The 27,546-nt window shown below is 45.2% G+C and overlaps 1 protein-coding gene across 11 annotated transcripts in view; it reads right to left on the minus strand.

The window, feature by feature from the left end:
* Nucleotides 1-6,197: 6,197 nt before the first annotated feature.
* Nucleotides 6,198-27,546, minus strand: part of LOC110519104 (myotubularin-related protein 4) — a 112,415-nt gene continuing 91,066 nt past the window's right edge. For 9 of the 11 annotated variants that reach the window (XM_036989589.1, XM_036989583.1, XM_036989584.1 and 6 more), the window contains 7 exons: nt 27,108-27,293; nt 16,148-16,318; nt 13,996-14,150; nt 11,500-13,081; nt 9,953-10,090; nt 9,531-9,619; nt 6,198-6,901 (listed from right to left, as the gene is read on the minus strand). In XM_036989589.1, coding sequence (XP_036845484.1) covers nt 6,724-6,901; nt 9,531-9,619; nt 9,953-10,090; nt 11,500-13,081; nt 13,996-14,150; nt 16,148-16,318; nt 27,108-27,293 — 2,499 coding nt within the window. In that variant the 3' untranslated portion in view covers nt 6,198-6,723. The remainder of the gene's footprint in view (nt 6,902-9,530; nt 9,620-9,952; nt 10,091-11,499; nt 13,082-13,995; nt 14,151-16,147; nt 16,319-27,107; nt 27,294-27,546) is intronic. The other 2 variants (XM_036989587.1, XM_036989592.1) reach the window with 1 other exon arrangement.

The following is a 27,546-nucleotide window of genomic DNA, read 5'->3' on the forward strand; positions in this document are numbered from 1 at the left end:
GTCTCTCACCTCCTCCTGGTCATAGAGGGGAAGCCTCTCACCTCCTCCTGGTCATAGAGGGGAAGTCTCTCACCTCCTCCTGGTCATAGAGGGGAAGTCTCTCACCTCCTCCTGGTCATAGAGAGGAAGCCTCTCACCTCCTCCTGGTCATAGAGGAGAAGCCTCTCACCTCCTCCTGGTCATAGAGGGGAAGCCTCTCACCTCCTCCTGGTGATAGAGGAGAAGCCTCTCACCTCCTCCTGGTCATAGAGGGGAAGCCTCTCACCTCCTCCTGGTCAGTAGGGAAGCCTCTCACCTCCTCCTGGTCATAGAGGGGAAGCCTCTCACCTCCTCCTGGTCAGTAGGGAAGCCTCTCACCTCCTCCTGGTCATAGAGGGGAAGCCTCTCACCTCCTCCTGGTCAGAAGGGAAGCCTCACCTCCTCCTGGTCAGAGAGGGGAAGCCTCTCCCCTCTTCCTGGTCATAGAGGAGAAGCCTCACCTCCTCCTGGTCATAGAGGGGAAGCCTCACCTCCTCCTGGTCATAGAGGAGAAGCCTCACCTCCTCCTGGTCATAGAGGGGAAGCCTCACCTCCTCCTGGTCATAGAGGGGAAGCCTCACCTCCTCCTGGTCATAGAGGGGAAGCCTCACCTTCTCCTGGTCAGAGAGGGGAAGCCTCACCTCCTCCTGGTCATAGAGGAGAAGCCTCACCTCCTCCTGGTCATAGAGGAGAAGCCTCTCACCTCCTCTTGGTCATAGAGGAGAAGCCTTTCACCTCCTCCTGGTTACAGAGAGGAAGCAGCTTTGTTTATTACTGTCAGGGAGAAACTGTGGTCCTCCTACATGTCTGTGCGTTCAGATAGAGGGGTGTATCTAATGTATGAATATGAATGACCCCTACCTCCAACACACCGTCATGGCATGAAGTCATTTCTGAGAAAGCTTTCTGATGAAGAAGAGCCTGTCTGTGTCCTGGCCCCACGGGGGGGCTTTACTGCTGCACTGTGACTATATTATACTGTGGCATATAGAATAAAATTATTAACTTCAAAACACTACCACCGTGTGGTCAAATTTGGAAACTACAGGAAGTTATTTCTCACTAGGATGTGCCATTGCCTGGGGGACGAGATTCACTAAAAAACACACTAGCTGGATACAGCTACAATTATAAGTGCCTTTTCGTAGCAGGCTAGGAGAACTAACGTTGCTGGCTCGGAGAATTTACGCAAGAGGTTAGGAGAATTAACGTAACAGGAAATAGGAAAAATGCTACGAAGTCACTTCCGGTCGTAGCCGTGGCCGTGGTTTTAGGGCGTCTCGCCAGGGAACCTCCATCAGGATCCATGTGAAATGAAGAACCAATAGCAGAGGGTCATTATTCATCAACTTTACACTGCCAATGCATCTATGATCTATTGTTCTGTTATTAATGGCACCCCACAATTTATTTAATCTTGAATGAACCATTATTTAACTAGGCAAGTCAGTTAAGAACTAATTCTTATTTACAATGACGGCCTAGGAACAGTGGGTTTAACTGCCTTGTTCAGGGGCAGAATGACAGATTTTTACCTTGTCAGCTCGGGGATTCGATCTAGCAACCTTTCGGTTACTAGTCCAACGCTCTAACCACTAGGCTACCTGCTGGTTACTGTTCCAACACTCTAGCCACTAGGCTACCTGCTGGTTACTAGTCCAACGCTCTAACCACTAGGCCACCTGCTGGTTACTAGTCCAACGCTCTAGCCACTAGGCTACCTGCTGGTTAATTGTCCAACGCTCTAGCCACTAGGCTACCTGCTGGTTACTAGTCCAACACTAACCACTAGGCTACCTGCTGGTTACTAGTCCAACACTCTAACCACTAGGCCACCTGCTGGTTACTAGTCCAACACTCTAACCACTAGGCCACCTGCTGGTTACTAGTCCAACACTAACCACTAGGCCACCTGCTGGTTACTAGTCCAACACTAACCACTAGGCCACCTGCTGGTTACTAGTCCAACACTAACCACTAGGTTACCTGCTGGTTACTAGTCCAACACTAACCACCAGGCCACCTGCTGGTTACTAGTCCAACACTAACCACTAGGCTACCTGCTGGTTACTAGTCCAACGCTCTAACCACTAGGCCACCTGCTGGTTACTGGTCCAACACTCTAACCACTAGGCCACCTGCTGGTTACTAGTCCAACACTCTAACCACTAGACTACCTGCTGGTTACTGGCCCAACACTCTAACCACTAGGCTACCTGCCGCCCCTACACTCTAACCACTAGGCCACCTGCTGGTTACTAGTCCAACACTCTAACCACTAGGCTACCTGCTGGTTACTAGTCCAACACTCTAACCACTAGGCTACCTGCTGGTTACTGGTCCAACACTAACCACTAGGCCACCTGCTGGTTACTAGTCCAACACTAACCACTAGGCCACCTGCTGGTTACTAGTCCAACACTCTAACCACTAGGCCACCTGCTGGTTACTAGTCCAACACTCTAACCACTAGGCTACCTGTTGGTTACTGGTCCAACACTCTAACCACGAGGCTACCTGCTGGTTACTGGTCCAACACTAACCACTAGGCCACCTGCTGCCCCTACACTCTAACCACTAGGCCACCTGCTGCCCCTACACTCTAACCACTAGGCCACCTGCTGCCCCTACACTCTAACCACTAGGCCACCTGCTGCCCCTACACTCTAACCACTAGGCCACCTGCTGCCCCTACACTCTAACCACTAGGCCACCTGCTGCCCCTACACTCTAACCACTAGGCCACCTGCTGCCCCTACACTCTAACCACTAGGCTACCTGCTGCCCCTACACTCTAACCACTAGGCCACCTGCTGCCCCTACACTCTAACCACTAGGCTACCTGCTGCCCCTACACTCTAACCACTAGGCCACCTGCTGCCCCTACACTCTAACCACTAGGCTACCTGCTGCCCCTACACTCTAACCACTAGGCCACCTGCTGCCCCTACACTCTAACCACTAGACTACCTGCTGGTTACTAGTCCAACACTAACCACTAGGCTACCTGCTGCCCCAACATCCCATTGGATCCCCTCCGTCAGGCCATCTTACCAAAGTCTGAGGCTAAAGCCATTACAACACGAGGTTAACTGTCTGGAAGAAAAATAAACTACAGTTCATGATGGCTATGCATGATCATGTCCTTGATATCGTAACCGTCAGAGCAGGGAAGGGTAACTTCGATATTGGAGAGTCCGCAGTCGGATTGAGCCTGCTTTTGGGGGGACGGCATTGCAGGAGATCTCCAATCCACCTGCTCTACTTCCTGGGTTGGCATGTGGAGGGAAGAGTGTTGGGGGGGGGGGGGGGGGGGGGGGGGGGGGGGGGGGGGGGTGGTCTCAGTGTGATTGGTGTACAGCCAAGCTTCCTGTCCTGTGATTGGTGTACAGCCAAGCTTCCTGTCCTGGATAGGTAAGAGGGACAGGTTTTACTGGTCTGAACTCAAAAGCCTGTTATGTGCATGATTGATTTTTATTTGTTCTAAACCCCCCCCCCCCCCCCAAAAGTCCCAAACATGCACTGAGAAGCTTTGAAGAAAAGAAAACAGTACATGGTTGGACAATATTACATAATAACATAAAAAAAAAACAGAATGAAGATGACACACGAGATAGATAATATTTGTTTATTTTAACCAATAGGATCTCTTTTACAGTGCATTTGTTTCCTTTACACAATTATTCGCTAAGTGACAGGTTTTAGCCACCAGTACTGAATCAGACAATTATATATTACATTACATTGCATATCTGGGTTCCACCACTTCCTCATTCAGATTTGCCCCCCCCCCCCCCCCAAAAAAAACAACCAATGTTATTGGGCAATGGGTAACCGTGACAACCGTACAGGCTCACCGTCTCATTTAAATCTTCAGTTCATACATTTATTAACAAATCATCTCATCACCTCTTCATCTAACGTTCGACTCTTTACATCATTATTTGTATTTATTTTTAAAGCAGCTCCCATTAAAACAAACCAAGTACTGGCCAGTTCAGTTAGTGACCTGCTGTCGTCTCCATGAGAAAAAGGTTTGAGAAATAAAAAGACAATATTGGCACTTCTGTCTCAAGGAACAAAAACTAAAAAAACTGACCGATTAGACGGAAACAAAAATCTACTTATTTTTCATTTTTTTGCCATAAGGACAATTTCTAGGATCCACAACCAAACTCTAGCATGGCATCCTACCTGAAGTTTCACTTCTGTTTGGTAACACGGTAAACTCCGTTTAGATACAAGGCTAGCCAAACTCCCCCCTACGGTACAGGAAGAAAATAACATTTTTGAAAAGGAAATTCATAGCACTTTAGTACTTTCTCCAGAGTTATTTTAAGTGCCAGGCATTGACATTCTTGGACAGGAAGCTGACAAGAATGTTTGATTTAAAGAGGAAGTCTGAACAGTTAAAAGCAGAACTATGTTACTGTACATCAACATCAAGCCTCTCTCGCATCAGTGTAGAAGTATAAACTCCGTTAATTCAAACCCTCTCCTCAACCCATCAACGAACGACCGCCAAGTACTCTCCAGGGTGACCTTTGCACTGTAAGTGATACTGTGTACGACAACATCGCAGGACAACACTCTGATTTGGATTCATGGCAAACAGTTTTGTCTGGTCTGGTTGCTTTAGCAGATTCATTAAAATGTTTATTTTGAAGAGACTCGTCCGATCAGATGACAATTCTAGATCTGATCTTAATGAACCTTTTGTCCACACAGATAGCGGGATACCTCTGATTTTCTAAACGTTGTCAGGGCTACACTTGACAAAGACAGAACCACATTAACTGTGCATATAATTATTTTTTTAATTATTATTATTTTTTAAATCTATTTTTTATTTTATTTTAAATAAACCTCACAGGAATGAACAAGTACATAACCGACCTAATGAACATAAAGACCATCATCATCATCATCATCATCATCATCATCATCATCATCATCATCATCATCAGGCTTCCAGTTACTTTAAGACTTGTCCATTCAACTTCAAACGCTTTACAATAAAAGATACGACCGCAAGTAAACAGAACATTTTTTTTCTTTCTCTTCTCTCCTCCCTTTCTCACTCGGGTTTGGTCTCAAATTTCTTGTAGTGCACAAAATAATAATACAAAAAATATGAGACTTTTAGATAATGTAGCAGCATTTTGCTTTTTAAAGTTGTCGTAAGTCACCAGTAGAACAGGTGAAGGCGTTGGAATGCCCCACACTAAGGAGGGCGAGAGATTGTCCTCTGAGGAGAGTAGGGGTGTGTGAGTGTGTGTGTATGGGGGGGGGGGGTACATCATAGAGTGGCTTGTTGGTGTGTGACGGGTGCACTAGAGTGTGTGTGTGTGTGTGTATGGGGGGGGGGGGCACATCATAGAGTGGCTTGTTGGTGTATGACAGGTGCACTAGAGTGTGTGTGTGTGTGTGTGTGTATGGGGGGGGGGGGTACATCATAGAGTGGCTTGTTGGTGTATGACAGGTGCACTAGAGTGTGTGTGTGTGTGTGTGTGTATGGGGGGGGGGGTACATCATAGAGTGGCTTGTTGGTGTATGACAGGTGCACTAGAGTGTGTGTGTGTGTGTGTGTGTATGGGGGGGGGGGGTACATCATAGAGTGGCTTGTTGGTGTATGACAGGTGCACTAGAGTGTGTGTGTGTGTGTGTGTGTATGGGGGGGGGGGGCACATCATAGAGTGGCTTGTTGGTGTATGACAGGTGCACTAGAGTGTGTGTGTGTGTGTGTGTGTGTGTGTGTGTGTGGGGGGGGGGGTTGATGGAACATCTCCCAGTAGGTTACAGGGTTAGGGGGGTTATGATGCATCACTGGAGGACAACAGCCCCAGGACAGGACAGGACAGGACAGGACAGGTCAGGACAGGACAGGACAGGACAGGGCAGGGCAGGACAGGACAGGTCAGGACAGGACAGGACAGGACAGGACAGGGCAGGGCAGGGCAGGGCAGGGCAGGGCAGGGCAGGGCAGGGCAGGACAGGGCAGGACAGGACAGGGCAGGGCAGGGCAGGGCAGGGCAGGGCAGGGCACGGCAGGGCAGGGCAGGGCAGGGCAGGACAGGGCAGGACAGGGCAGGACAGGACAGGACAGGGCAGGGCAGGACAGGGCAGGACAGGACAGGACAGGACAGGGCAGGGCAGGGCAGGACAGGGCAGGACAGGACAGGACAGGACAGGGCAGGACAGGACAGGGCAGGACAGGACAGGTCAGGGCAGGACAGGGCAGGTCAGGGCAGGACAGGGCAGGGCAAGGCAGGACAGGGTAGGACAGGACAGGGCAGGACAGGACACTGAAACCTTCCTTCTAAGCTGTATGTGTTTGACCAAAAGGGGTTGAACTCAATGGGAGAACATCTGCTCCTCTTCCTCCTACATTTCATTCACTACCATCCCCTCTTCTACTCCAGTCAGTGTCTCTCATCCCCAGCAGTCAATGGCCTCTCTCCATTCTCAAGCTTTGCCTCCCTCCCACAGAGCAACAAGTCCTTCTCATCTCCACCCCCCCCCCCCCCCTCCCCCACAGCCAAGACCAGACCATGTTAGGGTAGTGGGAATGGGGCACTTGGCTCATATCTGTCCAAAGCTGACCCAAGATGGTGCTGATCCAGGTCCTAACTGAACCGAGCCAAGCCAGGCCAGACTGAGCCATTCAGTAAAGGGCTCTCTCTCTCTCTCTCTCTCTCTGGTCTCTCAGCTGGAGGCTGTGGCGATGGGCTTCTTGAGCTGCTGGCTGCGGATCTCTCTGTTCCTAGCCTCCAGCAGCAGGTCACAGCAGACGTTACACACCAACACAGGGTCATACAGCTGCTGGTCTGGGATGGGCAGCTTCAGGTGGCAGCAGTCTTTACAGAACACATTGCCACAGTTCCTGAGGAGGACAGAGTCAGAGGACAGAGTCAACTAGATTCACATTTCAGTAATTTAACAGACGCTCCTTATCCAGAGAGTACTTTTAACTAAGGTCGGTAAAACAAATCCTAGAAAATATATATATTTTTTAAAACTTTTTTCGCAAAACAGGAGCTGTCGTTCGTGCAGCTAAGTGCTTTTTAAAATCTAAAATTCCTAGCAGGTGCGGTATAATATCTGCTGAGCGTTGAAAGTATGGACTATGTTTAGTATCCTACACTTTACAGGAGCATACATTTGATCTCCTATCCAGGGACATCTCTTATCCTATCCAGGGACATCTCTTATCTAGAAACATATCTTATCCTATCTATCTAGAGACATCTCTTATCCTATCCAGGGACATCTCTTATCCTATCCAGGTACATCTCTTATCTAGAAACATATCTTATCCTATCTATCTAGAGACATCTCTTATCCTATCCAGGGACATCTCTTATCCTATCCAGGGACATCTCTTATCCTATCCAGGGACATCTCTTATCTAGAAACATATCTTATCCTATCTATCTAGAGACATCTCTTATCCTATCCAGGGACATCTCTTATCCTATCCAGGTACATCTCTTATCCTATCCAGGGACATCTCTTATCTAGAAACATATCTTATCCTATCTATCTAGAGACATCTCTTATCCTATCCAGGGACATCTCTTATCCTATCTAGATACATCTCTTATCCTATCCAGGGACATCTCTTATCTAGAGACATCTCTTATCCTATCCAGGGACATCTCTTATCCTATCTAGATACATCTCTTATCCTATCCAGGGACATCTCATCCTATTTAGAGACATCTCTTATCCTATCCAGGGACATCTCTTATCTAGAGAAATCTCTTATCCTATCCAGGGACATCTCTTATCCTATCTAGAGACATCTCTTATCCTATCCAGGGACATCTCATCCTATTTAGAGACATCTCTTATCCTATCCAGGGACATCTCTTATCTAGAGACATCTCTTATCCTATCCAGGGACATCTCTTATCCTATCCAGGGACATCTCTTATCTAGAGACATCTCTTATCCTATCTAGAGACATGTCTTATCCTATCCAGAGACATCTCTTATCCTATCTAGAGACATCTCTTATCCTATCAAGGAACATCTCTTATCCTATCCAGGGACATCTCTTATCTAGAGACATCTCTTATCCTATCAAGGGACATCTCTTATCCTATCCAGGGACATCTCTTATCCTATCCAGGGACATCTCTTATCCTATCCAGGGACATCTCTTATCCTATCCAGGGACATCTCTTATCCTATCTAGAGACATCTCTTATCCTATCTAGAGACATCTCTTATCCTATCTAGGGACATCTCTTATCCTATCCAGGGACATCTCTTATCCTATCCAGGGACATCTCATCCTATTTAGAGACATCTCTTATCCTATCCAGGGACATCTCCTATCTAGAGACATCTCTTATCCTATCCAGGGACATCTCTTATCCTATCCAGGGACATCTCTTATCTAGAGAAATCTCTTATCCTATCCAGGGACATCTCTTATCCTATCTAGAGACATCTCTTATCCTATCCAGGGACATCTCATCCTATTTAGAGACATCTCTTATCCTATCCAGGGACATCTCCTATCTAGAGACATCTCTTATCCTATCCAGGGACATCTCTTATCCTATCCAGGGACATCTCTTATCCTATCTAGAGACATGTCTTATCCTATCCAGAGACATATCTTATCCTATCTAGAGACATCTCTTATCCTATCCAGGGACATCTCTTATCTAGAGACATCTCTTATCCTATCTAGAGACATGTCTTATCCTATCCAGAGACATATCTTATCCTATCTAGAGACATCTCTTATCCTATCCAGGGACATCTCTTATCCTATCTAGATACATCTCTTATCCTATCCAGGGACATCTCTTATCTAGAAACATCTCTTATCTAGAGAAATCTCTTATCCTATCCAGGGACATCTCTTATCCTATCTAGAGACATCTCTTATCCTATCCAGGGACATCTCATCCTATTTAGAAACATCTCTTATCCTATCCAGGGACATCTCATCCTATTTAGAGACATCTCTTATCCTATCCAGGGACATCTCTTATCTAGAGACATCTCTTATCCTATCTAGAGACATGTCTTATCCTATCCAGGGACATCTCTTATCCTATCTAGAGACATCTCTTATTCTATCCAGAGACATCTCCTATCCAGAGACATCTCTTATCCAGAGACATCTCTTATCCAGAGACATCTCCTATCCAGAGACATCTCCTATCCAGAGACATCTCCTATCCAGAGACATCTCCTATCCAGAGACATCTCCTATCCAGAGACATCTCCTATCCAGAGACATCTCCTATCCAGAGACATCTCTTATCCAGAGACATCTCTTATCTAGAGACATCTCTTATCTAGAGACATCTCTTATCTAGAGACATCTCTTATCTAGAGACATCTCTTATCCAGAGACATCTCTTATCCAGAGACATCTCTTATCCAGAGACATCTCTTATCCAGAGACATCTCTTATCCAGAGACATCTCTTATCCAGAGACATCTCTTATCTAGAGACATCTCGACTTCTTGATTGACGCTTAACAAACCTGCAGTGATGACGTCTCTTGGCCATCCAGAATTCACAGTCACAGTTGAAACAATGAGAGGCCATGTGATCAGGCACCCACCTCGTGACCTACACACACACACACACACACACACTGACATTAGAACAGTGTGCGGCAGATGGGCATCTGGGGCAGAAAGGTAAAAGGAGAGTGGGAGGGGCTGTAGTGTTCAATGTAGTATAAGGTTAGAGGTAGGGGTTAGGTGTTGGGATTAGGGGGTTGGTTAGGTAATGAGGTAGGGTATTGGGGTTAGGTAATTGGGGTGGTGGGGTATTGTGGTATGGTATTGGGGTGGTGGGGTATTGGGGTATGGTATTGGGGTGGTGGGGTATTGTGGTATGGTATTGGGGGGGTGGGGTATTGTGGTATGGTTATATATAAGAAGCAGTAGAGAGAGAAACCTGCAGTAGACTATGAGGAACGCTGACCTCTGTGTCCTTCTGCTCCACTCTGTCCCAGCTGCCCTCTGAGAAACGGTCCTCGCTGTGGTCTGACAGACTGTCCTCCTCATCACTGTCGTCTGACTCACGCAGACAAGTCTGGAGACGGAGAGGACACAGGTCAACATGAGAGGGAGGGAGACGAGAGGGAGGGAGGGTGACGAGAGGGAGGGAGACGAGAAGGAGGGAGGGTGGGTGACGAGACGGAGGGAGGGAGGGTGACGAGACAGAGGGAGGGAGGGAGGGTGACGAGACGGAGGGAGGGAGGGAGGGTGACGAGACGAGAGGGAGGGAGGGAGACGAGAGGGAGGGAGGGAGGGAGACGAGACGAGAGGGAGGGAGGGAGGGAGGGTGACGAGAGGGAGGGAGGGAGGGAGACGAGAGGGAGGGAGGGAGGGAGACGAGACGAGAGGGTGACGAGAGGGAGGGAGGGAGGGAGACGAGAAGGAGGGAGGGAGGGTGACGAGACGGAGGGAGGGAGGGTGACGAGACGGAGGGAGGGAGGGTGACGAGAGGGAGGGAGGGAGGGTGACGAGAGGGAGGGAGGGAGGGTGACGAGACGAGAGGGAGGGTGACGAGACGAGAGGGAGGAAGGGAGACGAGAGGGAGGGAGGGAGGGAGACGAGACGAGAGGGAGGGAGGGAGACGAGACGAGAGGGAGGGAGACGAGACGAGAGGGAGGGAGGGAGACGAGACGAGAGGGAGGGAGACGAGACGAGAGGGAGGGAGACGAGAGGGAGGGAGGGAGGGTGACGAGAGGGAGGGAGGGTGACGAGACGGAGGGAGGGAGGGTGACGAGACGGAGGGAGGGAGGGAGGGTGACGAGACGGAGGGAGGGAGGGAGGGTGACGAGACGGAGGGAGGGAGGGAGGGTGACGAGACGGAGGGAGGGAGGGTGACGAGACGAGAGGGAGGGAGGGAGGGTGACGAGACGAGAGGGAGGGAGGGAGGGAGGGTGACGAGACGAGAGGGAGGGAGGGAGGGTGACGAGACGAGAGGGAGGGAGGGAGGGTGACGAGACGAGAGGGAGGGAGGGTGACGAGAGGGAGGGAGGGTGACGAGAGGGAGGGAGGGTGACGAGACGGAGGGAGGGAGGGTGACGAGAGGGAGGGTGACGAGAGGGAGGGAGGGAGGGAGGGTGACGAGAGGGAGGGAGGGTGACGAGAGGGAGGGAGGGAGGGTGACGTGAGAGGGAGGGAGGGAGGGTGACGAGAGGGAGGGAGGGAGGGTGACGAGAGGGAGGGAGGGAGGGTGACGAGAGGGAGGGAGGGAGGGTGACGAGAGGGAGGGAGGGAGTGAGGGAGGGTGACGAGAGGGAGGGAAGGAGGGTGACGTGCACCGTTTTGGTTACTGGCTATTACTCTCTCTATTGAAGTGTAATTCCACCAGAGTTGACATTTGGGTTGTAATTATGAAGTATTTAGTAATGTCCTACATGCATATCCTTTCACAACACAATAATAACACATTGAGGTACTGTTCAAAGTCCAGGTAGGACAGCTACTCACAATGTCGTCCTCGTAGTCGACGTCAGGCTCGGAGGGCGGCGTGCTGTACTGTTTCCTCTCCAGCCTCATCTGCAGCTGGCGCACCTGGCTTCTCAGCACCTCCACTTCCTGTTTATACCCCGCCTCCATCTGCCTGAGGCGCTGCTGCACGGCGTCCACAGGCACCGGCAGACCATCATCATCCAGGTAGGCCGGGTGGGGCTGGGGGGAGGCTGAGGAGCAAGGAGAGGCTGGGAGGAGTTGGCAGGTTGAAAAGGTAGAGGGTGAGCTGGTGGTGGTTGGGCCCATGATGGCAGCGTAGCCCGAGCTGCTTCTGACTGCAGAGAGCCAGCTGGACCCTGACTTGACAGGGCTGGAGCTGACTGGGGCTGGAGCCGAGGAGCGAACCCTTTCCTCCCTCTCCCTTCGGCCGTACTGCCAACCCCCGTTAGGCACGGCCATGCCCTGGGTGCGCAGTAGCTTGCCAGCCAGGCGTCGGCTCTGGTAGGCCGTGGGCTGAAGGGCACGACAGAAGCCTGTCGAGAGGTTGGCTGAGAGGCCAGAGTGGCTGGCCGCAGTGCTGCAGGCAGACTGGACCATGCCCTGGACACTGTCCCAGTGAGAGCCCAGCAGAGACAGCTCCTCACTGACACGCAGTTGGTTCTGGGAGACCGGGCGTCGCAATGCCACAGCCTGGCTGTTGTCAACAGGGGGCACTGTGGAGGCGGAGGATGCTGCTTCTTTTGATGTTGGTACTGCTACCACACACTCTCTCAGAGGCACTAAGTTTCTACCACACACACTCTCGGTCCTCTTCCCCTCGCTCTCCTCTCCCTGGGTCTCGGGTAAGGCCCATTCTGTGGCTTTGGGTTGGCCTAGACTTTCTCTGATTCTAGGGGGCAGCGTTGGTGGGACCTCTGCTTCGTCCGTGAGCGTCTCGGTGGAGTCCTCCATGGCCGTAGGGAACGTGGGAACTAGCTGCTCGAGTGCCGGCATCTCTGCAGAAGCGGAGGGGGCGTTCTGGAGGCCGTTGGTGATAGGCCCGTTCAGAACGGCTGCCGGTAGCGGGCCCTTCCAGGCAGGTGGTGATGGTATGCAGGCAGGACGGGTAGTGACCGAGGTAGTCCTGGAGTGACTGTCAGCCGTCTGATGTGGCAGTCGAGGGGGAGGAACTGGGGGGTTAGTGGTCTGGGAGAGGGCCTGGTGGAGGAGGGGTGTGAGCAGGGGGAGAGGGGGGAAGTGGGGGTTGCCCTGCTCCAGACAAATGGGGGGGAGGGGCTGGGTGGTGAGACAGATCTCCTCTCTCATCTCCGCCTCCTCGAAGCCCTCTTCCCTCTGCTCCATCTCCACGGGTGTGGTAGGAGGAGTCTGAGTGACAGGCTCCACCTCCGAGTCGTCGCTTTCCAATCCCGTGTCAGGGCTGACGTCCTCGGGGCTGTCGGGTGCGGCCCCTCCTCCTACAGAAGCCATAGGCTCCAGGCCATGGGCAGTACGGCCCTCCTGACAGTGCTTGTTGAGGTTGGGGTCGCTGGAGGTGCGGGTGAGGGCCACCCCGTTCTCAAAGGCAGACACCAGGTTGTCCATGGAGCGAGTTTTAGGAAGCCTGCACAGAGGGGTATGAATACAAATCTCAAGTTAATGAAAGTAGTGGAGCTTCATTAAATCAGGTGAGCTTCCCTTCTGTACCACTAGAGGGCAGGCAGGTGATCTTCCCTTCTGTACCACTAGAGGGCAGGCAGGTGAGCTTCCCTTCTGTACCACTAGAGGGCAGGCAGGTGAGCTTCCCTTCTGTACCACTAGAGGGCAGGCAGGTGAGCTTCCCTGCTGTACCACTAGAGGGCAGGCAGGTGAGCTTCCCTGCTGTACCACTAGAGGGCAGGCAGGTGAGCTTCCCTGCTGTACCATTAGAGGGCAGGCAGGTGAGCTTCCCTTCTGTACCACTAGAGGGCAGGCAGGTGAGCTTCCCTGCTGTACCAGTACCGAGTCAGTGTGCGGGGGTACAGGTTAGTTGAGGTAATTTGTACATGTAGGTAGGGGTGAAGTGACTATGCATAGATAATAAACAGCGAGTAGCAGCAGTGCACAAAACAAATAGAGTGTCAATGTAAATAGTCTGGGTGGCCATTTGACTCATTGTTTAGCAGTCTTATGGCTTGGTGGTAGAAGCTGTTGAGGAGCCTTTTCTAAAAACACTAGAGCTGTAGATACAGAGCCCCACATGCAGTTTTCACCATGAGCCTGTTCATCTTGATTTACCCCCACTGTGAGTAAATCCTTAAATCAATAACTAAAATAAATCCTTGAAAAGACAAGAGCTCAAGAGATAAAAGGAGATATAATTAAGTCAATGGTTTTTACAAATGCACTAAGAGACAGAGAGAGAAGAATAGAGTGAGTGGACAGAGAGAGAAGAATAGAGAGAGTGGACAGATATAGTAGAATAGAGAGAGTGGACAGAGAGAGAAGAATAGAGAGAGTGGACAGAGATAGTAGAATAGAGTGAGTGGATAGCCCCACCTGTCCAGGGACCGTGAGGTGAGCTCGTCTCCCTGTACGCTGGGGGACAGGTAGAGCTCCATGGCGTCCTCGGCAGAGGTGCAGGGGGAGGAGGTGGGTAGGTAGACGGACGTCCACAGCTGCAGGGCCCGGGTGTGGCACACAGGCTGCAACACCTGGACACAGGGGACAGGTAGGAGCAGAGATCAGAGGTCAATAAAAAAAACACAAATAACTTTTTGTCTCAGTAAAGCCATTTAAATTGTTGCTGATATACACTACATGGCCCAAAGTATGTGGACACCCCTTCAAATTAGTGGATTTGGCTATTTCAGTTACATCCGTTGCTGACAGGTGTATAAAATCGAACGCACAACCATGCAATCTCCATAGACAAACATTGGCATTAGAATGGCCCGTACAGAAGAGCTTAGTGATTTTCAACGTGGCACTGTCATAGGTTGCCACCTTTCCACCTAGTCAGTTCGTCAAATTTCTGCCCTGCTAGAGCTTCCCCGGTCAACTGCTGTTATTGTTAAGACGTAAACGTTTAGGAGAAACAACGGCTACGCCGCGAAGTGGTAGGCCACACAAGCTCACAAACGTGACCGCCAAGCGTTGAAGCGCGTAAAAATTGCTTCATGAAATGGGTTTACATGGCCGAGCAGCCGGCTATAGCGGTGTAAAGCTCGCCGCCATTGGACTCCGGAGCAGTTGGAAACGCATTCTCTGGAGTGATGAATCACGCATCACCATCTGGCAGTCCGACAAACGAATCTGGGTTTGGCCGATGCCGGGAGAACGTTACCTGCCCGAATGCATTAGTGCCAACTGTAAAGTTTGGCGGAGGAAGAATAATTCCATTGAAGGGAAATCTTAACGTTACAACATTCAATGACACTCTAGAAGATTCTGTGCTTCCAACTTTGTGGCAACAGTTTGGGGAAGGTTCTTCCCTGTTTCAGCATGACAATGCACCCGTATAGTAAATAATAAATAAATAAAAATGAAAATAGTACTAATAATATATGTATGCTATTAAATATATATATATATATATATATATATATATATATATATATATATATATATATATATATATATATATATATATATATATATATATATATATATATATATATATATATATATACACACACACACATACATACATACATACATACATACATATGAGCTATTGGTGCTCATCCACTGAATATATTGGATGAGTACATCTTTCCTTCTTTATTAACCCTTAGCAGATAAAACTGGACGAGGGGTTATACTAAACTAAATGGAATTGTTTGAAAAAGGTCATACCAAGGACAATTAAAATATTTGATCCCTTGAAGCATCATAAATATATATATTTTTGGGGTCCTCACTGCTACTAGCCTATACAAACACATTGAGTAACAGATTCACTACATGGAACAACAGACCCGCCCCCCCCCCAAAGAAATGTAAAGTAAAGGAAGTTTGTTTCTGAAGTGTCTGTCCTATATCTGAGAGATGTAAGAAGAAACAGGAAATATTTCTTATTAATATGTATTTAAACCCTTAATTTTTTTGCTACTAAACAGTCTCCATATATACTTCCATTCATGTTTTCAACTAGTACCGGGGGACCTTCAGAAGAGTCCTTGTGAGGCCTGTTCGGCGTTCCTAGAGCAAAACGTGGTGGAGAGAGTCTCACCTTTCCACAGAGGGGTCCTATTTTTTTGCTACTGTGACATGTGAAGCACACCTGATCCCTCTGTTAATAACCAGGACAGGAGAAGAGAGGAAAAGAGAGAATTTGACAGGAGAAGAGAGGAAAAGAGAGGAGAAGAGAGGAGAGGAGAAGACAGGAGAGGAGAGAAGAGAGGAGAGGAGAAGACAGGAGAGGAGAGAAGAGAGGAGAGGAGAAGACAGGAGAGGAGAGAAGAGAGGAGAGGAGAGAAGAGAAGAGAGGAGAGGAGAAGACAGGAGAGAGGAGAGGAGAGAAGACAGAGGAGAGGAGAGGAGAGGAGAAGAGGAGAGGAGAAGACAGGAGAGAGGAGAGGAGAGAAGACAGAAGAGAGGAGAGGAGAGGAGAAGAGGAGAGGAGAAGAGAAGAGAGGAGAGGAGAAGAGAGGAGAGGAGAAGAGAAGAGAGGAGAAGAGAGGAGAGGAGAAGGGACAGTAGTGGGTACCATATCATGACCGGGGATAAAGAGGAAGTTCTGGAAGTTCTTGTTGCCGGAGCGGAGCAGAGACCAGACGGAGCAGGTGCGGTTGTGGATGTTGCGGACCTCTCTCTCCCGCCCGTTGTTACACAGGAACGTCCCGTACAGACACGAGTACGTGTGCTGCACCAGCTTGACCTGGGGGAGAGGAACAAAAACACACACGGTAGGTCTTTATACATTCCTTAATATACACAGCAACACTCCTAAACTACTACACAGAACACAGCACGCTCCTAAACTACTACACAGAACACAGTAACACTCCTAAACTACTACACAGTAACACTCCTAAACTACTACACAGTAACACTCCTAAACTACTACACAGTAACACTCCTAAACTACTACACAGAACACTCCTAAACTACTACACAGAACACTCCTAAACTACTTCACAGAACACAGTAACACTCCTAAACTACTACACAGAACACAGTAACACTCCTAAACTACTACACAGTAACACTCCTAAACTACTACACAGTAACACTCCTAAACTACTACACAGTAACACTCCTAAACTACTACACAGAACACTCCTAAACTACTACACAGAACACTCCTAAACTACTTCACAGAACACAGTAACACTCCTAAACTACTACACAGAACACAGTAACACTCCTAAACTACTACACAGTAACACTCCTAAACTACTACACAGAACACAGTAACACTCCTAAACTACTACACAGTAACACTCCTAAACTACTACACAGTAACACTCCTAAACTACTATACAGAACACAGTAACGCTCCTAAACAACTACACAGTAACACAGTAACACTCCTAAACTACTACACAGTAACACTCCTAAACTACTACACAGTAACACTCCTAAACTACTACACAGTAACACTCCTAAACTACTACACAGTAACACTCCTAAACTACTACACAGTAACACTCCTAAACTACTACACAGTAACACTCCTAAACTACTACACAGTAACACTCCTAAACTACTACACAGTAACACTCCTAAACTACTACACAGTAACACTCCTAAACTACTACACAGTAACACTCCTAAACTACTACACAGTAACACTCCTAAACTACTACACAGAACACAGTACGCTCCTAAACTACTACACAGTAACACTCCTAAACTACTACACAGTAACACTCCTAAACTAAACACACGGTAGGCCTTTATACATTCCTTAATATACACAGTAACACTCCTAAACTACTACACAGAACACAGTAACACTCCTAAACTACTACACAGAACACAGTAACACTCCTAAACTACTACACAGTAACACTCCTAAACTACTACACAGTAACACTCCTAAACTACTACACAGTAACACAGTAACACTCCTAAACTACTACACAGTAACACTCCTAAACTACTACACAGTAACACTCCTAAACTACTACACAGTAACACTCCTAAACTACTACACAGTAACACTCCTAAACTACTACACAGAACACAGTAACACTCCTAAACTACTACACAGAACACAGTAACACTCCTAAACTACTACACAGAACACAGTAACACTCCTAAACTACTACACAGTAACAGTAACACTCCTAAACTACTACACAGTGAAACTCCTAAACTACTACACAGTGAAACTCCTAAACTACTACACAGTAACACTCCTAAACTACTACACAGTAACACTCCTAAACTACTACACAGTAACACTCCTAAACTACTACACAGTAACACTCCTAAACTACTACACAGTAACACTCCTAAACTACTACACAGTAACACTCCTAAACTACTACACAGTAACACTCCTAAACTACTACACAGTAACACTCCTAAACTACTACACAGTAACACAGTAACACTCCTAAACTACTACACAGTAACACTCCTAAACTACTACACAGTAACACTCCTAAACTACTACACAGTAACACTCCTAAACTACTACACAGTAACACTCCTAAACTACTACACAGAACACAGTAACACTCCTAAACTACTACACAGAACACAGTAACACTCCTAAACTACTACACAGAACACAGTAACACTCCTAAACTACTACACAGAACACAGTACGCTCCTAACCTACTACACAGAACACAGTAACACTCCTAAACTACTACACAGAACACAATAACACTCCTAAACTACTACACAGAACACAGTAACACTCCTAAACTACTACACAGTAACGCTCCTAAACTACTACACAGTAACGCTCCTAAACTACTACACAGTAACACTCCTAAACTACTACACAGTAACACTCCTAAACTACTACACAGTAACACAGTAACACTCCTAAACTACTACACAGTAACACTCCTAAACTACTACACAGTAACACTCCTAAACTACTACACAGTAACACTCCTAAACTACTACACAGTAACACTCCTAAACTACTACACAGTAACACTCCTAAACTACTACACAGAACACAGTAACACTCCTAAACTACTACACAGAACACAGTAACACTCCTAAACTACTACACAGAACACAGTAACACTCCTAAACTACTACACAGAACACAGTACGCTCCTAACCTACTACACAGAACACAGTAACACTCCTAAACTACTACACAGAACACAATAACACTCCTAAACTACTACACAGAACACAGTAACACTCCTAAACTACTACACAGTAACGCTCCTAAACTACTACACAGTAACGCTCCTAAACTACTACACAGTAACACAGTAACACTCCTAAACTACTACACAGTAACACTCCTAAACTACTACACAGTAACACTCCTAAACTACTACACAGTAACACTCCTAAACTACTACACAGAACACAGTAACACTCCTAAACTACTACACAGAACACAGTAACACTCCTAAACTACTACACAGAACACAGTAACACTCCTAAACTACTACACAGTAACAGTAACACTCCTAAACTACTACACAGTGAAACTCCTAAACTACTACACAGTGAAACTCCTAAACTACTACACAGTAACACTCCTAAACTACTACACAGTAACACTCCTAAACTACTACACAGTAACACTCCTAAACTACTACACAGTAACACTCCTAAACTACTACACAGTAACACTCCTAAACTACTACACAGTAACACTCCTAAACTACTACACAGTAACACTCCTAAACTACTACACAGTAACACTCCTAAACTACTACACAGTAACACTCCTAAACTACTACACAGTAACACTCCTAAACTACTACACAGTAACACTCCTAAACTACTACACAGTAACACTCCTAAACTACTACACAGTAACACTCCTAAACTACTACACAGAACACAGTACGCTCCTAAACTACTACACAGTAACACTCCTAAACTACTACACAGTAACACTCCTAAACTAAACACACGGTAGGCCTTTATACATTCCTTAATATACACAGTAACACTCCTAAACTACTACACAGAACACAGTAACACTCCTAAACTACTACACAGAACACAGTAACACTCCTAAACTACTACACAGTAACACTCCTAAACTACTACACAGTAACACTCCTAAACTACTACACAGAACACAGTAACACTCCTAAACTACTACACAGTAACACTCCTAAACTACTACACAGAACACAGTAACACTCCTAAACTACTACACAGAACACAGTAACACTCCTAAACTACTACACAGAACACAGTAACACTCCTAAACTACTACACAGTAACGCTCCTAAACTACTACACAGAACACAGTAACACTCCTAAACTACTACACAGAACACAGTAACACTCCTAAACTACTACACAGAACACAGTAACACTCCTAAACTACTACACAGAACACAGTAACACTCCTAAACTACTACACAGTAACGCTCCTAAACTACTACACAGAACACAGTAACACTCCTAAACTACTACACAGAACACAGTAACACTCCTAAACTACTACACAGAACACAGTAACACTCCTAAACTACTACACATTAACAGTAACACTGCTAAACTACTACACATTAACAGTACGCTCCTAAACTACTACACAGAACACAGTAACACTCCTAAACTACTACATAGTAACACTCCTAAACTACTACACAGTAACACTCCTAAACTACTACACAGAACACAGTAACACTCCTAAACTACTACACAGAACACAGTAACGCTCCTAAACTACTACACAGTAACACTCCTAAACTACTACACAGAACACAGTAACACTCCTAAACTACTAAACAGAACACAGTAACACTCCTAAACTACTACACAGAACACAGTAACACTCCTAAACTACTACACAGAACACGGTAACGCTCCTAAACTACTACACAGAACACAGTAACACTCCTAAACTACTACACAGTAACACTCCTAAACTACTACACAGTAACACTCCTAAACTACTACACAGTAACACTCCTAAACTAAACACACGGTAGGCCTTTATACATTCCTTAATATACACAGTAACACTCCTAAACTACTACACATTAACAGTATGCTCCTAAACTACTACACAGAACACAGTAACACTCCTAAACTACTACACAGAACACAGTAACACTCCTAAACTACTACACAGTAACACTCCTAAACTACTACACAGAACACAGTAACACTCCTAAACTACTACACAGAACACAGTAACGCTCCTAAACGACTACACAGTAACACTCCTAAACTACTACACAGAACACAGTAACACTCCTAAATTACTACACAGAACACAGTAACACTCCTAAACTACTACACAGAACACAGTAACACTCCTAAACTACTACACAGAACACGGTAACGCTCCTAAACTACTACACAGAACACAGTAACACTCCTAAACTACTACACAGTAACACTCCTAAACTACTACACAGTAAACACTCCTAAACTACTACACAGTAACACTCCTAAACTACTACACAGTAACACTCCTAAACTACTACACAGTAACACTCCTAAACTACTACACAGTAACACTCCTGAACTACTACACAGTAACACTCCTAAACTACTACACAGTAACACTCCTAAACTACTACACAGTAACACTCCTAAACTACTACACAGTAACACTCCTAAACTACTACACAGTAACACTCCTAAACTACTACACAGTAACACTCCTAAACTACTACACAGTAACACTCCTAAACTACTACACAGTAACACTCCTAAACTACTACACAGTAACACTCCTAAACTACTACACAGTAACACTCCTAAACTACTACACAGTAACACTCCTAAACTACTACACAGTAACACTCCTAAACTACTACACAGTAACACTCCTAAACTACTACACAGTAACACTCCTAAACTACTACACAGTAACACTCCTAAACTACTACACAGTAACACTCCTAAACTACTACACAGAACACAGTAACACTCCTAAACTACTACACAGAACACAGTAACGCTCCTAAACTACTACACAGAACACAGTAACGCTCCTAAACTACTACACAGTAACAATTCTAAACTACTACACAGTAACACTCCTAAACTACTACACAGTAACACTCCTAAACTACTACACAGTAACACTCCTAAACTACTACACAGTAACACTCCTAAACTACTACACAGTAACACTCCTAAACTACTACACAGTGACACTCCTAAACTACTACACAGTAACACTCCTAAACTACTACACAGTAACACTCCTAAACTACTACACAGTAACACTCCTAAACTACTACACAGTAACACTTCTAAACTACTACACAGTAACACTCCTAAACTAAACACACGGTAGGCCTTTATACATTCCTTAATATACACAGTAACACTCCTAAACTACTACACAGAACACAGTAACACTCCTAAACTACTACACAGAACACAGTAACGCTCCTAAACTACTACACAGTAACACTCCTAAACTACTACACAGTAACACTCGAAAACTACTACACAGTAACACTCGAAAACTACTACACAGTAACACTCCTAAACTACTACACAGTAACACTCCTAAACTACTACACAGTAACACTCGAAAACTACTACACAGTAACACTCGAAAACTACTACACAGTAACACTCGAAAACTACTACACAGTAACACTCCTAAACTACTACACAGTAACACTCCTAAACTACTACACAGTAACACTCCTAAACTACTACACAGTAACACTCCTAAACTACTACACAGTAACACTCCTAAACTACTACACAGAACACAGCACGCTCCTAAACTACTACACAGAACACAGTAACACTCCTAAACTACTACAAAGAACACAGTAACACTCCTAAACTACTACACAGAACACAGTAACGCTCCTAAACTACTACACAGAACACAGTAACGCTCCTAAACTACTACACAGTAACACTCCTAAACTACTACACAGTAACACTCCTAAACTACTACACAGTAACACTCCTAAACTACTACATAGTAACACTCCTAAACTACTACACAGTAACACTCCTAAACTACTACACAGTAACACTCCTAAACTAAACACACGGTAGGCCTTTATACATTCCTTAATATACACAGTAACACTCCTAAACTACTACACAGAACACAGTAACACTCCTAAACTACTACACAGAACACAGTAACGCTCCTAAACTACTACACAGTAACACTCCTAAACTACTACACAGTAACACTCCTAAACTACTACACAGTAACACTACTAAACTACTACACAGTAACACTACTAAACTACTACACAGTAACACTCCTAAACTACTACACAGTAACACTCCTAAACTACTACACAGAACACAGTAACACTCCTAAACTACTACACAGAACACAGTAACACTCCTAAACTACTACACAGAACACAGTAACACTCCTAAACTACTACACAGAACACGGTAACGCTCCTAAACTACTACACAGAACACAGTAACACTCCTAAACTACTAAACAGTAACACTCCTAAACTACTACACAGTAACAACCCTAAACTACTACACAGTAAACACTCCTAAACTACTACACAGTAACACTCCTAAACTACTACACAGTAACACTCCTAAACTACTACACAGTAACACTCCTAAACTACTACACAGTAACACTCCTAAACTACTACACAGTAACACTCCTAAACTACTACACAGTAACACTCCTAAACTACTACACAGTAACACTCCTAAACTACTACACAGAACACAGCACGCTCCTAAACTACTACACAGAACACAGTAACACTCCTAAACTACTACACAGAACACAGAACACAGTACGCTCCTAAACTACTACACAGTAACAATTCTAAACTACTACACAGTAACACTCCTAAACTACTACACAATAACACTCCTAAACTACTACACAGTAACACTCCTAAACTAAACACACGGTAGGCCTTTATACATTCCTTAATATACACAGTAACACTCCTAAACTACTACACAGAACACAGTAACACTCCTAAACTACTACACAGAACACAGTAACGCTCCTAAACTACTACACAGTAACACTCCTAAACTACTACACAGTAACACTACTAAACTACTACACAGTAACACTCCTAAACTACTACACAGTAACACTCCTAAACTACTACACAGTAACACTCCTAAACTACTACACAGTAACACTCCTAAACTACTACACAGTAACACTCCTAAACTACTACACAGTAACACTCCTAAACTACTACACAGTAACACTCCTAAACTACTACACAGTAACACTCCTAAACTACTACACAGAACGCTCCTAAACTACTACACAGAACACAGTAACACTCCTAAACTACTACAAAGAACACAGTAACACTCCTAAACTACTACACAGTAACAATTCTAAACTACTACACAGTAACACTCCTAAACTACTACACAGTAACACTCCTAAACTACTACACAGTAACACTCCTAAACTACTACACAGTAACACTCCTAAACTACTACACAGTAACACTCCTAAACTAAACACACGGTAGGCCTTTATACATTCCTTAATATACACAGTAACACTCCTAAACTACTACACAGAACACAGTAACACTCCTAAACTACTACACAGAACACAGTAACGCTCCTAAACTACTACACAGTAACACTCCTAAACTACTACACAGTAACACTCCTAAACTACTACACAGTAACACTACTAAACTACTACACAGTAACACTCCTAAACTACTACACAGTAACACTCCTAAACTACTACACAGAACACAGTAACACTCCTAAACTACTACACAGAACACAGTAACACTCCTAAACTACTACACAGAACACAGTAACACTCCTAAACTACTACACAGAACACGGTAACGCTCCTAAACTACTACACAGAACACAGTAACACTCCTAAACTACTAAACAGTAACACTCCTAAACTACTACACAGTAACAATCCTAAACTACTACACAGTAAACACTCCTAAACTACTACACAGTAACACTCCTAAACTACTACACAGTAACACTCCTAAACTACTACACAGTAACACTCCTAAACTACTACACAGAACACAGCACACTCCTAAACTACTACACAGAACACAGTAACACTCCTAAACTACTACACAGAACACAGTAACACTCCTAAACTACTACACAGAACACAGAACACAGTACGCTCCTAAACTACTACACAGTAACACTCCTAAACTACTACACAGTAACACTACTAAACTACTACACAGTAACACTCCTAAACTACTACACAGTAACACTCCTAAACTACTACACAGTAACACTCCTAAACTACTACACAGTAACACTCCTAAACTACTACACAGTAACACTCCTAAACTACTACACAGAACACAGTAACACTCCTAAACTACTACACAGAACACAGTAACGCTCCTAAACTACTACACAGAACACAGTAACGCTCCTAAACTACTACACAGTAACAATTCTAAACTACTACACAGTAACACTCCTAAACTACTACACAGTAACACTCCTAAACTACTACACAGTAACACTCCTAAACTACTACACAGTAACACTCCTAAACTACTACACAGTAACACTCCTAAACTACTACACAGTAACACTCCTAAACTAAACACACGGTAGGCCTTTATACATTCCTTAATATACACAGTAACACTCCTAAACTACTACACAGAACACAGTAACACTCCTAAACTACTACACAGAACACAGTAACGCTCCTAAACTACTACACAGAACACAGCACGCTCCTAAACTACTACAAAGAACACAGTAACACTCCTAAACTACTACACAGAACACAGTAACGCTCCTAAACTACTACAAAGAACACAGTAACACTCCTAAACTACTACACAGAACACAGTAACGCTCCTAAACTACTACACAGAACACAGTAACGCTCCTAAACTACTACACAGTAACACTCCTAAACTACTACACAGTAACACTCCTAAACTACTACACAGTAACACTCCTAAACTACTACACAGTAACACTCCTAAACTACTACACAGTAACACTCCTAAACTACTACACAGTAACACTCCTAAACTAAACACACGGTAGGCCTTTATACATTCCTTAATATACACAGTAACACTCCTAAACTACTACACAGAACACAGTAACACTCCTAAACTACTACACAGAACACAGTAACGCTCCTAAACTACTACACAGTAACACTCCTAAACTACTACACAGTAACACTCCTAAACTACTACACAGTAACACTACTAAACTACTACACAGTAACACTCCTAAACTACTACACAGTAACACTCCTAAACTACTACACAGTAACACTCCTAAACTACTACACAGTAACACTCCTAAACTACTACACAGTAACACTCCTAAACTACTACACAGAACACAGTAACGCTCCTAAACTACTACACAGAACACAGTAACGCTCCTAAACTACTACACAGAACACAGTAACGCTCCTAAACTACTACACAGTAACAATTCTAAACTACTACACAGTAACACTCCTAAACTACTACACAGTAACACTCCTAAACTACTACACAGTAACACTCCTAAACTACTACACAGTAACACTCCTAAACTACTACACAGTAACACTCCTAAACTACTACACAGTAACACTCCTAAACTACTACACAGTAACACTCCTAAACTACTACACAGAACACAGCACGCTCCTAAACTACTACACAGAACACAGTAACACTCCTAAACTACTACACAGAACACAGTAACACTCCTAAACTACTACACAGAACACAGTACGCTCCTAAACTACTACACAGTAACACTCCTAACCTACTACACAGTAACACTACTAAACTACTACACAGTAACACTCCTAAACTACTACACAGTAACACTCCTAAACTACTACACAGTAACACTCCTAAACTACTACACAGTAACACTCCTAAACTACTACACAGTAACACTCCTAAACTACTACACAGTAACAGTACGCTCCTAAACTACAACACAGTAACAGTACGCTCCTAAACTACTACACAGTAACAGTACGCTCCTAAACTACTACACAGAACACAGTAACACTCCTAAACTACTACACAGAACACAGTAACACTCCTAAACTACTACACAGTAACAGTACGCTCCTAAACTACTACACAGTAACAGTAACACTCCTAAACTACTACACAGTAACAGTAACACTCCTAAACTACTACACAGTAACAGTACTAAACTACTACACAGAACAGTCACACACAGATAGGTCTTTACAATTGTCAAATTCATTACATACCACACACAAACACTGTGTTCAAAGGTTACAGTCATATCTATTTCATGTAGAAACCTTAAATGATCTTTAAGAAAGGTCTTATATGCCAACAAAAGACTAGTAAATTGTGGCTGCCTCTCCAAACAGACCGTGTGTAGGAGAGAAAGAGAGATTAGGCAAGAGCAAAGAGAACGAAAGAGAGAGGGAAAGAACGAGAGAGAGAGAGGGGGAAAGAGAACGAGAGAGAGGGAGAGAGAGAGAGAGTGTGAATGTGTGAAGAAAAGAGAGATTGACAAATAAAGAGATATATAGAGAGAGAGAGAGAGAGAGAGATGGTAAAGTCAAGGTGTAGTGTACGTACCAGGAAGGCTTCGTTGAACTCGAAGAGGCATGGGAACTGTTTGAACAGCTGATGAACACAGTCCAGCCACTGGAGGAAGACCGGGCACTGCTCACTCACGTCGGCAGCATTCTCCTGGTGACCACAGCGGTCGCCAAACTTATGACCGTAGTCCAACCACTCCGTCTCCACCAGTACCTGGAAACCCTGAAGAGGAGGGAGGACAAGTCGGATTCAACACTATACAGCTCCCTCCCTCCCTCCCTCCCTCTTTTATTGTAAACTGACAAAGTGCTCCATTGTAACATGTGTAAATAAAACCACTGTTTGTTGTTGGTAAATTCAAATGGGATGTGTGAAACTGGTTATACCGTCAACATACTATCAGAACAGAAAACCTGACAACCTGCTTCATCAGTGTTAAAGTCAAGCACACCGTTTTCATCATTGCATCACAGTA

The sequence above is a fragment of the Oncorhynchus mykiss genome, chromosome 10 (genome assembly GCF_013265735.2).
Source record: "Oncorhynchus mykiss isolate Arlee chromosome 10, USDA_OmykA_1.1, whole genome shotgun sequence".
NCBI classification, from domain to species: domain Eukaryota; kingdom Metazoa; phylum Chordata; class Actinopteri; order Salmoniformes; family Salmonidae; genus Oncorhynchus; species Oncorhynchus mykiss.